General features: G+C 44.9%; 1 protein-coding gene across 1 annotated transcript in view; it reads right to left on the reverse strand.

Annotated features, from left to right (window-relative positions):
- Window positions 1–16,588, reverse strand: part of TNFRSF1A (TNF receptor superfamily member 1A) — a 46,337-nt gene that overhangs the window by 4,502 nt on the left and 25,247 nt on the right. Inside the window, exons 6-9 of the mRNA XM_072131401.1 lie at window positions 14,134–14,192; window positions 5,126–5,269; window positions 4,385–4,410; window positions 793–946 (exon numbers count right to left, since the gene is read on the reverse strand). Coding sequence (XP_071987502.1) covers window positions 793–946; window positions 4,385–4,410; window positions 5,126–5,269; window positions 14,134–14,192 — 383 coding nt within the window. The remainder of the gene's footprint in view (window positions 1–792; window positions 947–4,384; window positions 4,411–5,125; window positions 5,270–14,133; window positions 14,193–16,588) is intronic.

The raw sequence follows: 16,588 nt of genomic DNA on the forward strand, positions 1-16,588 counted from the left end.
GTTGTATCTATGCCACGAAGAATTGAGGCAGTTCTGAAGGCAAAAGGGGGTCCAACCCGTTACTAGCATGGTGCACCTAATAAAGTGGCCGGTGAGTGTAGGTATAGGGAGGTATGCGACAAAGCCTAACCCTAGATATAGGTATAGAGAGGTATGTATAGGGCAAAGCCTAACCCTAACCCTAGATATAGGTATAGAGAGGTATGAGACAAAGCCTAACCCTAACCCTAGATATAGGTATAGAGAGGTATGAGACAAAGCCTAACCCTAGATATAGGTATAGAGAGGTATGTATGGGGCAAAGCCTAACCCTAACCCTAGATATAGGTATAGAGAGGAATGTATGGGGCAAAGCCTAACCCTAGATATAGGTATAGAGAGGTATAAGACAAAGCCTAACCCTAGATATAGGTATAGAGAGGTATAAGACAAAGCCTAACCCTAGATATAGGTATAGAGAGGTATGAGACAAAGCCTAACCCTAGATATAGGTATAGAGAGGAATGTATGGGGCAAAGCCTAACCCTCTCCCACGCAGGCAGGACAAGCCTTGGAGATTGATAACTTTCATTTGAAAAGGGGATTAGTCTCTCCAAAACGCGTTGTGACTCTGTACAGCATTAATTTGTAGTATTTATTCATAAACCGACTTCTATCCATACCTGGACCTTTGGAGAACATGGATACATTGGTGTGCGCCCCTTTGTCCCCAATTCTTGGCTCTGCTCTGATTTTACATCTACATGGTACCCAGGTATCTCCTCTTACATGGACTCTTGAATCTCCACTTACTCTTTAGGCTTGGAGTCTTTGTCTGTAATGTGATGTCCGGCAATGGAAGCGGAGTAGACTGAGCTTCATTTTGAATCTGAGGTCCACCATCAACAACATAAACTTTGTGTCCAGGGAGATATTCTGGTTTATCCGGAGAACTGTAGCTTTCCATCTAAACAAAGAAGAAAGGAGTTTTTAACGTTTTTGTTATTTTATACATTAGGTGCCGCTTAAAACCTACAGAATAGGTTATAGAGGGAACCACCAAGTCACTGTGACGGGATAGGGTGGCAATAGTTGACAGATGAGGAAGCTTGAAGGACTAAAGAAAGACTAGGCTGGAGACTAGACGGATGATGAGAATATCAAGGATGGGTTATGTTTACACAGGGAGGGGGCAATGACTTTTTGGTGTAGAATAAGGCATAAACCTCTGAATTGACACCATAAAACTGGCGTGAAAGTTTCTGCAATTGACTCCAGTCCCTTAATGGAAATAATAGTAGCGGATCTGTTCACCTAATGTATGACCTGTACCTCATCATAAATTGGGTGCACTGGGGTAACAGGGTGTCAAAAACGAGGGAGAAAAATGTTGGTCTTTATATGTTCCCTCCACGGTGTTTACTTAATAGAATGCAGAGGAGGTGAGAAAAATCCCTTTAAATCTGCCATTAAATCCAGTTAGTCCAGTTCCACCAGCTACATAGTGTTATATTATATATATAATAGTGTATTATATACCAGCTGTATATACTGTTAATGCTATTCAATAACAGGAACTGATCCCAATGTTCTATGGCGGAAAATCCCTTCAGCTTGTTTTATAGTCACACAGTTCCTGGAGTTACCGGCAGAACACACCGGTCCTTCCTATTCCAAGTACCGGCAGTAGCGGAACACACCGGTCCTTCCTATTCCAAGTACCGGCAGTAGCGGAACACACCGGTCCTTCCTATTCCAGGTACTGGCAGTAGCGGAACACAACGGTCCTTCCTATTCCAGGTACTGGCAGTAGCGGAACACACCGATCCTTCCTATTCCAAGTACCGGCAGTAGTGGAACACAACGGTCCTTCCTATTCCAAGTACCGGCAGTAGCGGAACACACCGGTCCTTCCTATTCCAGGTACTGGCAGTAGCGGAACACAACGGTCCTTCCTATTCCAAGTACCGGCAGTAGCGGAACACACCGGTCCTTCCTATTCCAAGTACCGGCAGTAGCGGAACACAACGGTCCTTCCTATTCCAAGTACCGGCAGTAGCGGAACACACCGGTCCTTCCTATTCCAGGTACCGGCAGTAGCGGAACACACCGGTCCTTCCTATTCCAAGTACCGGCAGTAGCGGAACACACCGGTCCTTCCTATTCCAGGTACCGGCAGTAGCGGAACACACCGGTCCTTCCTATTCCAGGTACCGGCAGTAGCAGAACACACCGGTCCTTCCTATTCCAGGTACCGGCAGTAGCGGAACACACCGGTCCTTCCTATTCCAAGTAGCGGAACACACCGGTCCTTCCTATTCCAAGTACCGGCAGTAGCGGAACACACCGGTCCTTCCTATTCCAAGTACCGGCAGTAGCGGAACACACCGGTCCTTCCTATTCCAGGTACCGGCAGTAGCGGAACACACCGGTCCTTCCTATTCCAAGTACTGGCAGTAGCGGAACACACCGGTCCTTCCTATTCCAAGTACCGGCAGTAGCGGAACACACCGGTCCTTCCTATTCCAAGTACCGGCAGTAGCGGAACACACCGGTCCTTCCTATTCCAAGTACCGGCAGTAGCGGAACACACCGGTCCTTCCTATTCCAAGTACCGGCAGTAGCGGAACACACCGGTCCTTCCTATTCCAAGTACCGGCAGTAGCGGAACACACCGGTCCTTCCTATTCCAGGTACTGGCAGTAGCGGAACACACCGGTCCTTCCTATTCCAAGTACCGGCAGTAGCGGAACACACCGGTCCTTCCTATTCCAAGTACCGGCAGTAGCGGAACACACCGGTCCTTCCTATTCCAAGTACCGGCAGTAGCGGAACACACCGGTCCTTCCTATTCCAAGTACCGGCAGTAGCGGAACACACCGGTCCTTCCTATTCCAGGTACTGGCAGTAGCGGAACACAACGGTCCTTCCTATTCCAGGTACTGGCAGTAGCGGAACACACCGGTCCTTCCTATTCCAGGTACTGGCAGTAGCGGAACACACCGATCCTTCCTATTCCAAGTACCGGCAGTAGCGGAACACAACGGTCCTTCCTATTCCAAGTACCGGCAGTAGCGGAACACACCGGTCCTTCCTATTCCAGGTACTGGCAGTAGCGGAACACAACGGTCCTTCCTATTCCAAGTACCGGCAGTAGCGGAACACACCGGTCCTTCCTATTCCAAGTACCGGCAGTAGCGGAACACAACGGTCCTTCCTATTCCAAGTACCGGCAGTAGCGGAACACACCGGTCCTTCCTATTCCAGGTACCGGCAGTAGCGGAACACACCGGTCCTTCCTATTCCAAGTACCGGCAGTAGCGGAACACACCGGTCCTTCCTATTCCAGGTACCGGCAGTAGCGGAACACACCGGTCCTTCCTATTCCAGGTACCGGCAGTAGCGGAACACACCGGTCCTTCCTATTCCAGGTACCGGCAGTAGCGGAACACACCGGTCCTTCCTATTCCAAGTAGCGGAACACACCGGTCCTTCCTATTCCAAGTACCGGCAGTAGCGGAACACACCGGTCCTTCCTATTCCAAGTACCGGCAGTAGCGGAACACACCGGTCCTTCCTATTCCAAGTACCGGCAGTAGCGGAACACACCGGTCCTTCCTATTCCAAGTACCGGCAGTAGCGGAACACACCGGTCCTTCCTATTCCAAGTACCGGCAGTAGCGGAACACACCGGTCCTTCCTATTCCAAGTACCGGCAGTAGCGGAACACACCGGTCCTTCCTATTCCAAGTACCGGCAGTAGCGGAACACACCGGTCCTTCCTATTCCAGGTACTGGCAGTAGCGGAACACACCGGTCCTTCCTATTCCAAGTACCGGCAGTAGCGAAACACACCGGTCCTTCCTATTCCAAGTACCGGCAGTAGCGGAACACACCGGTCCTTCCTATTCCAAGTACCGGCAGTAGCGGAACACACCGGTCCTTCCTAATCCAAGTACTGGCAGTAGTGGAACACACCGGTCCTTCCTATTCCAAGTACCGGCAGTAGCGGAACACACCGGTCCTTCCTATTCCAAGTACCGGCAGTAGCGGAACACACCGGTCCTTCCTATTCCAAGTACTGGCAGTAGCGGAACACACCGGTCCTTCCTATTCCAGGTACCGGCAGTAGTAGTAGGAGTAGAAAAGAGGCTATTGGGCCGTGGAGTAGCCGCGACGTGTAGCCTCATATCCGGCTAGTCCACGCCCCAGAAGCCACTTTACAAAATTTACATTTTAGGGCAATAAAGATTTTAAAAAGATGGTGGGACGTGAGGATTAGCTCTAAAAAGGTCTATCCTCACGTCCAATACATGCACCTACCACCTGTTCTATCTTTATAGGTAGAATCGTGGTGGTAGATTCTCTTTAGTAGGAGAACCCTTTAAATGCATCAGATACTTACCAGGGGGTTGCTCAGTTGGCTGCTTCCTGCAAAACAAATAGTCAAAGTTAATAAGTATAATATAATAATCCTACAGTGACACTGGAGCTTAAACTCTGGTACTAAAGGGACTAGCGGGATGACATCTGGGACCAACATAGTACAGTGATGCTGGCGTGTAAGTGAACCCCCAGCCAATTTCCAAGGGACCGAGTGCCACGTCTAGTTCAAACCTAAAAGCACCATGCTCAGCGTAATGCCCAAGTCACATTAAAGGACCCTAAGCCGCAGTAACCAAGTATGGCCACTACACAGAGAATTGTGCTGTGCATTCAGCTAGTGTGAGGCTGCTGCAAACTGATCGCTGGGGAGGTCTTAAGGATACGTCATCAGTATCAATTACCCCCAAAAAAATGATTGGGACAAGACATTCCCAGAAGTGTCCAATCAGATGACAACTCCATCAGAGTGGAAGTTCTTCTTACAAGTCAAAGTCCAACCCATTAGTTTTAGCTCTCAATAGGCTTCGGTTTTTACTGTTAGGCGTGGTGGTGAGAGGCAGCCGTTGTAGGACTTGAGGATACGGGACTGAAGATCTTAAAGGCAATGTTCCCTGTATGCAAATGTAAACTCTCAACTACATCTAACCATCTTGTAAGTTGATGCCAGACCCACTAAAAAGCCTTGGAGCAAACCAGAGTCTTGTATACAGCCAGCAGTGTCATGGCCCAGCTCTGGGGATCATACAGTCACGGTCTCTACCTGATTCCACGGTCACCGGGAGGGGGCTCTTTTTCTTGAAAGCAGAGACGAGTCTCTTACGATTCTTGAAAATGATTGTAGCCACCAGAGCCAGGATAATGAGCGCCATGACACCGGCTACGAGCGGCATCACCATGTCCAGTTCTGAAGAGGATGGATAAAAACAGGTTTATTGCAGCAGGAACTATCATTTTTATTCATTTCTTTGATCACTTTTAATTGGTCTTTTTCATTTTTGTTTGACAAAGTGACCAAAAATCAGTATAATAATAATAAAATCCATTTTTACTACAGCGTGTACATTATAATACATTATACTATAGTGTGTACATTATAATACATTATACTACAGCGTGTACATTATAATACATTATACTATAGTGTGTACATTATAATACATTATACTACAGCGTGTACATTATAATACATTATACTATAGTGTGTACATTATAATACATTATACTACAGCGTGTACATTATAATACATTATACTATAGTGTGTACATTATAATACATTATACTACAGCATGTACATTATAATACATTATACTACAGCATGTACATTATAATACATTATACTACAGCATGTACATTATAATACATTATACTATAGTGTGTACATTATAATACATTATACTACAGCGTGTACATTATAATACATTATACTACAGCGTGTACATTATAATACATTATACTACAGCGTGTACATTATAATACATTATACTATAGCGTGTACATTATAATACATTATACTACAGCGTGTACATTATAATACATTATACTACAGCATGTACATTATAATACATTATACTACAGCATGTACATTATACTACATTATACTACAGCATGTACATTATAATACATTATACTACAGCGTGTACATTATACTACATTATACTATAGCGTGTACATTATACTATATTATACTACAGCGTGTACATTATAATACATTATACTACAGCGTGTACATTATACTACATTATACTATAGCGTGTACATTATACTATATTATACTACAGCGTTTACATTATAATACATTATACTACAGCGTGTACATTATAATACATTATACTACAGCGTGTACATTATAATACATTATACTATAGCGTGTACATTATACTATATTATACTACAGCGTGTACATTATAATACATTATACTACAGCGTGTACATTATACTACATTATACTACAGCGTGTACATTATACTACATTATACTATAGCGTGTACATTATACTATATTATACTACAGCGTGTACATTATAATACATTATACTACAGCGTGTACATTATAATACATTATACTACAGCATGTACATTATAATACATTATACTATAGTGTGTACATTATAATACATTATACTATAGCGTGTACATTATACTACATTATACTATAGCGTGTACATTATACTATATTATACTACAGCGTGTACATTATAATACATTATACTACAGCGTGTACATTATAATACATTATACTATAGCGTGTACATTATAATACATTATACTACAGCGTGTACATTATACTACATTATACTACAGCGTGTACATTATACTACATTATACTACAGCGTGTACATTATAATACATTATACTATAGTGTGTACATTATAATACATTATACTACAGCGTGTACATTATAATACATTATACTACAGCGTGTACATTATAATACATTATACTACAGCGTGTACATTATACTACATTATACTATAGCGTGTACATTATAATACATTATACTATAGCGTGTACATTATAATACATTATACTATAGCGTGTACATTATACTACATTATACTACAGCGTGTACATTATACTACATTATACTACAGCGTGTACATTATAATACATTATACTATAGTGTGTACATTATAATACATTATACTACAGCGTGTACATTATACTACATTATACTACAGCGTGTACATTATAATACATTATACTATAGTGTGTACATTATAATACATTATACTATAGCGTGTACATTATAATACATTATACTACAGCGTGTACATTATAATACATTATACTATAGTGTGTACATTATAATACATTATACTACAGCGTGTACATTATACTACATTATACTACAGCGTGTACATTATACTACATTATACTACAGCGTGTACATTATAATACATTATACTATAGTGTGTACATTATAATACATTATACTACAGCGTGTACATTATAATACATTATACTACAGCGTGTACATTATAATACATTATACTATAGTGTGTACATTATAATACATTATACTATAGCGTGTACATTATACTACATTATACTATAGCGTGTACATTATACTATATTATACTACAGCGTGTACATTATAATACATTATACTACAGCGTGTACATTATAATACATTATACTATAGCGTGTACATTATACTACATTATACTACAGCGTGTACATTATACTACATTATACTACAGCGTGTACATTATACTACATTATACTATAGCGTGTACATTATAATACATTATACTATAGTGTGTACATTATAATACATTATACTACAGCGTGTACATTATAATACATTATACTACAGCGTGTACATTATACTACATTATACTACAGCGTGTACATTATAATACATTATACTATAGCGTGTACATTATAATACATTATACTATAGTGTGTACATTATAATACATTATACTACAGCGTGTACATTATAATACATTATACTACAGCGTGTACATTATACTACATTATACTACAGCGTGTACATTATAATACATTATACTATAGTGTGTACATTATAATACATTATACTACAGCGTGTACATTATAATACATTATACTATAGCGTGTACATTATACTACATTATACTACAGCGTGTACATTATAATACATTATACTACAGCGTGTACATTATAATACATTATACTACAGCGTGTACATTATAATACATTATACTATAGTGTGTACATTATAATACATTATACTATAGCGTGTACATTATAATACATTATACTACAGCGTGTACATTATACTACATTATACTATAGCGTGTACATTATACTATATTATACTACAGCGTGTACATTATACTACATTATACTATAGCGTGTACATTATACTATATTATACTACAGCGTGTACATTATACTACATTATACTATAGCGTGTACATTATACTACATTATACTACAGCGTGTACATTATACTATATTATACTACAGCGTGTACATTATACTATATTATACTACAGCGTGTACATTATACTACATTATACTATAGCGTGTACATTATACTACATTATACTATAGCGTGTACATTATACTACATTATACTACAGCGTGTACATTATACTACAGCGTGTACATTATACTACAGCGTGTACATTATAATACATTATACTACAGCATGTACATTATAATACATTATACTACAGCGTGTACATTATAATACATTATACTACAGCGTGTACATTATAATACATTATACTACAGCATGTACATTATAATACATTATACTACATTATACTACAGCGTGTACATTATAATACATTATACTACAGCGTGTACATTATAATACATTATACTACAGCGTGTACATTATAATACATTATACTACAGCGTGTACATTATAATACATTATACTACAGCATGTACATTATAATACATTATACTACATTATACTACAGCGTGTACATTATAATACATTATACTATAGTGTGTACATTATAATACATTATACTATAGCGTGTACATTATACTACATTATACTACAGCGTGTACATTATAATACATTATACTACAGCGTGTACATTATAATACATTATACTACAGCATGTACATTATAATACATTATACTACAGCGTGTACATTATAATACATTATACTACAGCGTGTACATTATAATACATTATACTATAGTGTGTACATTATAATACATTATACTACAGCGTGTACATTATACTACATTATACTACAGCGTGTACATTATAATACATTATACTATAGTGTGTACATTATAATACATTATACTATAGCGTGTACATTATAATACATTATACTATAGCGTGTACATTATAATACATTATACTACAGCGTGTACATTATACTACATTATACTACAGCGTGTACATTATAATACATTATACTATAGTGTGTACATTATAATACATTATACTACAGCGTGTACATTATAATACATTATACTATAGTGTGTACATTATAATACATTATACTACAGCGTGTACATTATAATACATTATACTACAGCGTGTACATTATAATACATTATACTACAGCGTGTACATTATACTACATTATACTATAGCGTGTACATTATAATACATTATACTACAGCATGTACATTATAATACATTATACTATAGTGTGTACATTATAATACATTATACTACAGCGTGTACATTATACTACATTATACTACAGCGTGTACATTATAATACATTATACTATAGCGTGTACATTATAATACATTATACTACAGCGTGTATTGTATTTTATTTACAAGGTAACGGAAACAAAGGGGTACAAGTAAATGGTGCAAATATATATGGGTCAATGTAACCAGTGAAGAGACGCTTATAATGTCACTTGTTGCAGCCTCTGATACTAAGGGTCCTGGGTTGAAATCTGCGCTACGGTATAATAATCCCCTGGAGAGCGTCAGATGTGTGATTACTACATACACTTGTCACGGGTGCTCCCATGATCCATGTAGCAGATGGCGGGTACATCCGTGCTCCACTGGCTGCCGGTCCCCGTTCCCCTGCACGCACTTTCCTCTCCTGGCTGTGCTCCGGGTCCCGGCGTGCAGGCTGCACGCCTCCTGCCTTCCAAGCCGCGCGGTCCCGCTGCTAGGGCGTGCATGCGCTGACTTCTCTGAACTTAAAGAGCCAGCGTCCTTCCCATTGGCGCTAGTCACTCCTGGGTTTCCTATATAACCCGGCGGCTCCCTTCACTCTCGCCGGATCTTAAAGTCTTCCCAACTGAAGTGAAAGCCAACTGTGTGTATCCCGAGGTCCCATTTCTGTGTGTGTCCTGTGGGCCGTATCCAGTGGTCAGTACCATGTGGTCCGTATCCTGTGGTCCATGTTCTGTGGTCCATATCCTGTGGTCTGTTCCCATACGACTGTCCTCCTGCTGTGCCGTCCAGGGTTCCAGCCCAGCGATGTCTTCACTCCGTACCAGCGTTACCAGTGCTCCTCTGCGTTCCTGCTGTCATCTCAGGTTGTGACTGTTTCCTGAATTTGTTACCTTGGCTGCCACTGTGGGTCTCATGCCATCCCCCCCGGTGGTCCAGAGGGCCCACAGACACTTTCCAAAGAGACTCTCAGACGGTTCAGCCTTCAAAAACCGTGACAACATTTACTGGGGGTCCGCCGACCACATTTCCGCTGGGTTTCCCGACTTTTTCCGTTCTGCGCCGCAATTAACTGAGGTTTTTGGCGCACGCAGTAGAATTTTGCCGCAATCGCGCCGACTTTTACACTACACAAATTAAGGAGCGGGTGGTCGGACGATCCGACGGATTCGGACAACACGTGGGATTTAAGATTTCAAATTGTGTCGCAAGCCAAGCACTTACATGGACCAGGAAGAAGAAGGTGAACTCCGGGGACCTGAGCGGGGAAGCGAGACATGCAGGATATCGGGGGCAGGATCTTAGTGACTCCCCGCACAGCGCATTATACACGGACAATGCACTTACATGCACCAGGAAGAAGAAGGGGAACTCCAGGGACCTGAGCGGGGAAGCGACACATGCAGGATATCGGGCGCAGGATCTTAGTGACTCCCTGCACAGCGCATTATACACGGACAATGCACTTACATGCACCAGGAAGAAGAAGGTGAACTCCAGGGACCTGAGCGGGGAAGTGACACATGCAGGATATCGGGCGCAGAATCTTAGTGACTCCCCGCACAGCGCATTATACACGGACAATGCACTTACATGCACCAGGAAGAAGAAGGTGAACTCCAGGGACCTGAGCGGGGAAGTGACACATGCAGGATATCTGGCGCAGGATCTTAGTGACTCCCCGCACAGCGCATTATACACGGACAATGAACTTACATGCACCAGGAAGAAGAAGGTGAACTCCTGGGACCTGAGCGGGGAAGCGACACATGCAGGATATCGGGCGCATGATCTTAGTGACTCCCCGCACAGCACATTATACACGGACAATGCACTTACATGCACCAGGAAGAAGAAGGTGAACTCCAGGGACCTGAGCGGGGAAGCGACACATGCAGGATATCGGGGGCAGGATCTTAGTGACTCCCTGCACAGCGCATTATACACAGACAATGCACTTACATGCATCAGGAAGAAGAAGGTGAACTCCAGGGACCTGAGCGAGGAAGTGACACATGCAGGATATCGGGCGCAGGATCTTAGTGACTCCCCGCACAGCGCATTATACACGGACAATGCACTTACATGCACCAGGAAGAAGAAGGTGAACTCCAGGGACCTGAGCGGGGAAGCCACACATGCAGGATATCGGGCGCAGGATCTTAGTGACTCCTCGCACAGCGCATTATACACGGACAATGCACTTACATGCACCAGGAAGAAGAAGGTGAACTCCGGGGACCTGAGCGGGGAAGCGAGACATGCAGGATATCGGGGGCAGGATCTTAGTGACTCCCCGCACAGCGCATTATACACGGACAATGCACTTACATGCACCAGGAAGAAGAAGGGGAACTCCAGGGACCTGAGCGGGGAAGCGACACATGCAGGATATCGGGCGCAGGATCTTAGTGACTCCCTGCACAGCGCATTATACACGGACAATGCACTTACATGCACCAGGAAGAAGAAGGTGAACTCCAGGGACCTGAGCGGGGAAGTGACACATGCAGGATATCGGGCGCAGGATCTTAGTGACTCCCCGCACAGCGCATTATACACGGACAATGCACTTACATGCACCAGGAAGAAGAAGGTGAACTCCGGGGACCTGAGCGGGGAAGCGAGACATGCAGGATATCGGGGGCAGGATCTTAGTGACTCCCCGCACAGCGCATTATACACGGACAATGCACTTACATGCACCAGGAAGAAGAAGGGGAACTCCAGGGACCTGAGCGGGGAAGCGACACATGCAGGATATCGGGCGCAGGATCTTAGTGACTCCCCGCACAGCGCATTATACACGGACAATGCACTTACATGCACCAGGAAGAAGAAGGTGAACTCCAGGGACCTGAGCGGGGAAGTGACACATGCAGGATATCGGGCGCAGGATCTTAGTGACTCCCCGCACAGCGCATTATACACGGACAATGCACTTACATGCACCAGGAAGAAGAAGGTGAACTCCGGGGACCTGAGCGGGGAAGTGACACATGCAGGATATCGGGTGCACGATCTTAGTGACTCCCCGCACAGCGCATTATACACGGACAATGCACTTACATGCACCAGGAGGAAGAAGGTGAACTCCGGGGACCTGAGCGGGGAAGTGACACATGCAGGATATCGGGCGCAGGATCTTAGTGACTCCCCGCACAGCGCATTATACACAGACAATGCACTTACATGTACCAGGAAGAAGAAGGTGAACTCCAGGGACCTGAGTGGGGAAGCGACACATGCAGAATATCGGGCGCAGGATCTTAGTGACTCCCCGCACAGCGCATTATACACGGACAATGCACTTACATGCACCAGGAAGAAGAAGGTGAACTCCAGGGACCTGAGCGGGGAAGCGACACATGCAGGATATTGGGCACAGGATCTTAGTGACTCCCCGCACAGCGCATTATACACGGACAATGCACTTACATGCACCAGGAAGAAGAAGGTGAACTCCAGGGACCTGAGCGGGGAAGTGACACATGCAGGATATCGGGCGCAGGATCTTAGTGACTCCCCGCACAGCGCATTATACACGGACAATGCACTTACATGTACCAGGAAGAAGAAGGTGAACTCCAGGGACCTGAGAGGGGAAGTGACACATGCAGGATATTGGGCACAGGATCTTAGTGACTCCCCGCACAGCGCATTATACACGGACAATGCACTTACATGCACCAGGAAGAAGAAGGTGAACTCCAGGGACCTGAGCGGGGAAGCGACACATGCAGTATATCGGGCGCAGGATCTTAGTGACTCCCCGCACAGCGCATTATACACGGACAATGCACTTACATGCACCAGGAAGAAGAAGGTGAACTCCGGGGACCTGAGCAGGGAAGTGACACATGCAGGATATCGGGTGCAGGATTTTAGTGACTCCCCACACAGCACATTATACACAGACAATGCACTTACATGCACCAGGAAGAAGAAGGTGAACTCCAGGGACCTGAGCGGGGAAGCGACACATGCAGAATATCGGGCGCAGGATCTTAGTGACTCCCCACACAGCACATTATACACGGACAATGCACTTACATGCACTGGGAAGAAGAAGGTGAACTCCGGGGACCTGAGCGGGGAAGTGACACATGCAGGATATCGGGTGCAGGATTTTAGTGACTCCCCACACAGCGCATTATACACGGACAATGCACTTACATGCAGCAGGAAGAAGAAGGTGAACTCCGGGGACCTGAGCGGGGAAGTGACACATGCAGGATATCGGGTGCAGGATCTTAGTGACTCCCCGCACAGCGCTTTATACACGGACAATGCACTTACATGCACCGGGAAGAAGAAGGTGAACCCCGGGGACCTGAGCAGGGAAGCGACACATGCAGGATATCGGGCGCACGATCTTAGTGACTCCCCGCACAGCGCATTATACACAGACAATGCACTTACATACACCAGGAAGAAGAAGGTGAACTCCGGGGACCTGAGCGGGGAAGTGACACATGCAGGATATCGGGCGCAGGATCTTAGTGACTCCCTGCACAGCGCATTATACACGGACAATGCACTTACATGCACTGGGAAGAAGAAGGTGAACTCCGGGGACCTGAGCGGGGAAGTGACACATGCAGGATATCGGGTGCAGGATTTTAGTGACTCCCCACACAGCTGATGCTTTTTGCACTCACCTTCTGGCTTTTTCAGGCCCGTTGGGCAGTGCTTGGCACAGTCTTCTGTGAGGTTACATCTGAAAGCAGAAGTGTTTATTAGTTGATTTTTTTACCACACTAAAAACTATCCCATTGCAAGACTGTTGTACGTGATATGAAGCAGTTCAGCCTTAAATGTAATTCAGATGTCCACTGATATCTGAAGTGGGTAAGAATTCAGAAACTGCTCTCATCTCAGCGCTCTCATACTACTTCTGTATCCAGGGACAGTCTCCTCTCATCGCTCTCATACTTCCCCTCCTCCCTTCTGTGTCCGTGGAAAAGTGTACTCTCAGCACGCTCATACTACTCCTCCATCCTTCTGTATCCAGGGACAGTCTTCCCTCAGCACTCTCATACTACTCCTCCACCCTTCTGTATCCAGGGACAGTCTCCTCTCATCGCTCTCATACTTCCCCTCCTCCCTTCTGTATCCAGGGACAGTCTCCTCTCATCGCTCTCATACTTCCCCTCCTCCCTTCTGTATCCAGGGACAGTCTCCTCTCAGCGCTCTCATACTGCCCCTCCTCCCTTCTGTATCCAGGGACAGTCTCATCTGAGCCCTCTCATACAACTCCTCCCCCTTCTATGTCCGTGGAACAGTCTCCTCTCAGCGCTCTCATACTACTCCTCATCCCTTCTGCACCTGGTGACAGTCTCCTCTAAGCACTCTTACACTGCTCTCCCTTCTGTACCTGGGGACAGTCTCCTCTAAGCACTCTTACACTGCTCTCCCTTCTGTACCTGGGGACAGTCTCCTCTAAGCACTCTTACACTGCTCTCCCTTCTGTACCTGGGAACAGTCTCCTCTAAGCACTCTTACACTGCTCTCCCTTCTGTACCTGGGGACAGTCTCCTCTAAGCACTCTTACACTGCTCTCCCTTCTGTACCTGGGGACAGTCTCCTCTAAGCACTCTTACACTGCTCTCCCTTCTGTACCTGGGGACAGTCTCCTCTAAGCACTCTTACACTGCTCTCCCTTCTGTACCTGGGGACAGTCTCCTCTAAGCACTCTTACACTGCTCTCCCTTCTGTACCTGGGGACAGTCTCCTCTAAGCACTCTTACACTGCTCTCCCTTCTGTACCTGGGGACAGTCTCCTCTAAGCACTCTTACACTGCTCTCCCTTCTGTACCTGGGGACAGTCTCATCTAAGCACTCTTACACTGCTCTCCCTTCTGTACCTGGGGACAGTCTCCTCTAAGCACTCTTACACTGCTCTCCCTTCTGTACCTGGTGACAGTCTCCTCTAAGCACTCTTACACTGCTCTCCCTTCTGTACCTGGGGACAGTCTCCTCTAAGCACTCTTACACTGCTCTCCCTTCTGTACCTGGTGACAGTCTCCTCTAAGCACTCTTACACTGCTCTCCCTTCTGCACCTGGTGACAGTCTCCTCTAAGCACTCTTACACTGCTCTCCCTTCTGTACCTGGGGACAGTCTCCTCTAAGCACTCTTACACTACTCTCCCTTCTGTACCTGGGGACAGTCTCCTCTAAGCACTCTTACACTGCTCTCCCTTCTGTACCTGGGGACAGTCTCCTCTAAGCACTCTTACACTGCTCTCCCTTCTGTACCTGGGGACAGTCTTCTCTAAGCACTCTTACACTGCTCTCCCTTCTGCACCTGGGGACAGTCTCCTCTAAGCACTCTTACACTACTCTCCCTTCTGTACCTGGGGACAGTCTCCTCTAAGCACTCTTACACTACTCTCCCTTCTGTACCTGGGGACAGTCTCCTCTAAGCACTCTTACACTGCTCTCCCTTCTGTACCTGGGGACAGTCTCCTCTAAGCACTTTTACACTGCTCTCCCTTCTGTACCTGGTGACAGTCTCCTCTAAGCACTCTTACACTGCTCTCCCTTCTGCACCTGGGGACAGTCTCCTCTAAGCACTCTTACACTGCTCTCCCTTCTGTACCTGGGGACAGTCTCCTCTAAGCACTCTTACACTACTCTCCCTTCTGTACCTGGGGACAGTCTCCTCTAAGCACTCTTACACTGCTCTCCCTTCTGTACCTGGGGACAGTCTCCTCTAAGCACTCTTACACTGCTCTCCCTTCTGTACCTGGGGACAGTCTCCTCTAAGCACTCTTACACTGCTCTCCCTTCTGTACCTGGGGACAGTCTCCTCTAAGCACTCTTACACTGCTCTCCCTTCTGTACCTGGGGACAGTCTCCTCTAAGCACTCTTACACTGCTCTCCCTTCTGTACCTGGGGACAGTCTCCTCTAAGCACTCTTACACTGCTCTCCCTTCTGCACCTGGTGACAGTCTCCTCTAAGCACTCTTACACTGCTCTCCCTTCTGCACCTGGTGACAGTCTCCTCTAAGCACTCTTACACAGCTCTCCCTTCTGTACCTGGGGACAGTCTCCTCTAAGCACTCTTACACTGCTCTCCCTTCTGTACCTGGGGACAGTCTCCTCTAAGCAC

Source organism: Engystomops pustulosus, chromosome 11, assembly GCF_040894005.1.
Source record: "Engystomops pustulosus chromosome 11, aEngPut4.maternal, whole genome shotgun sequence".
Taxonomy (NCBI): Eukaryota; Metazoa; Chordata; class Amphibia; order Anura; family Leptodactylidae; genus Engystomops; species Engystomops pustulosus.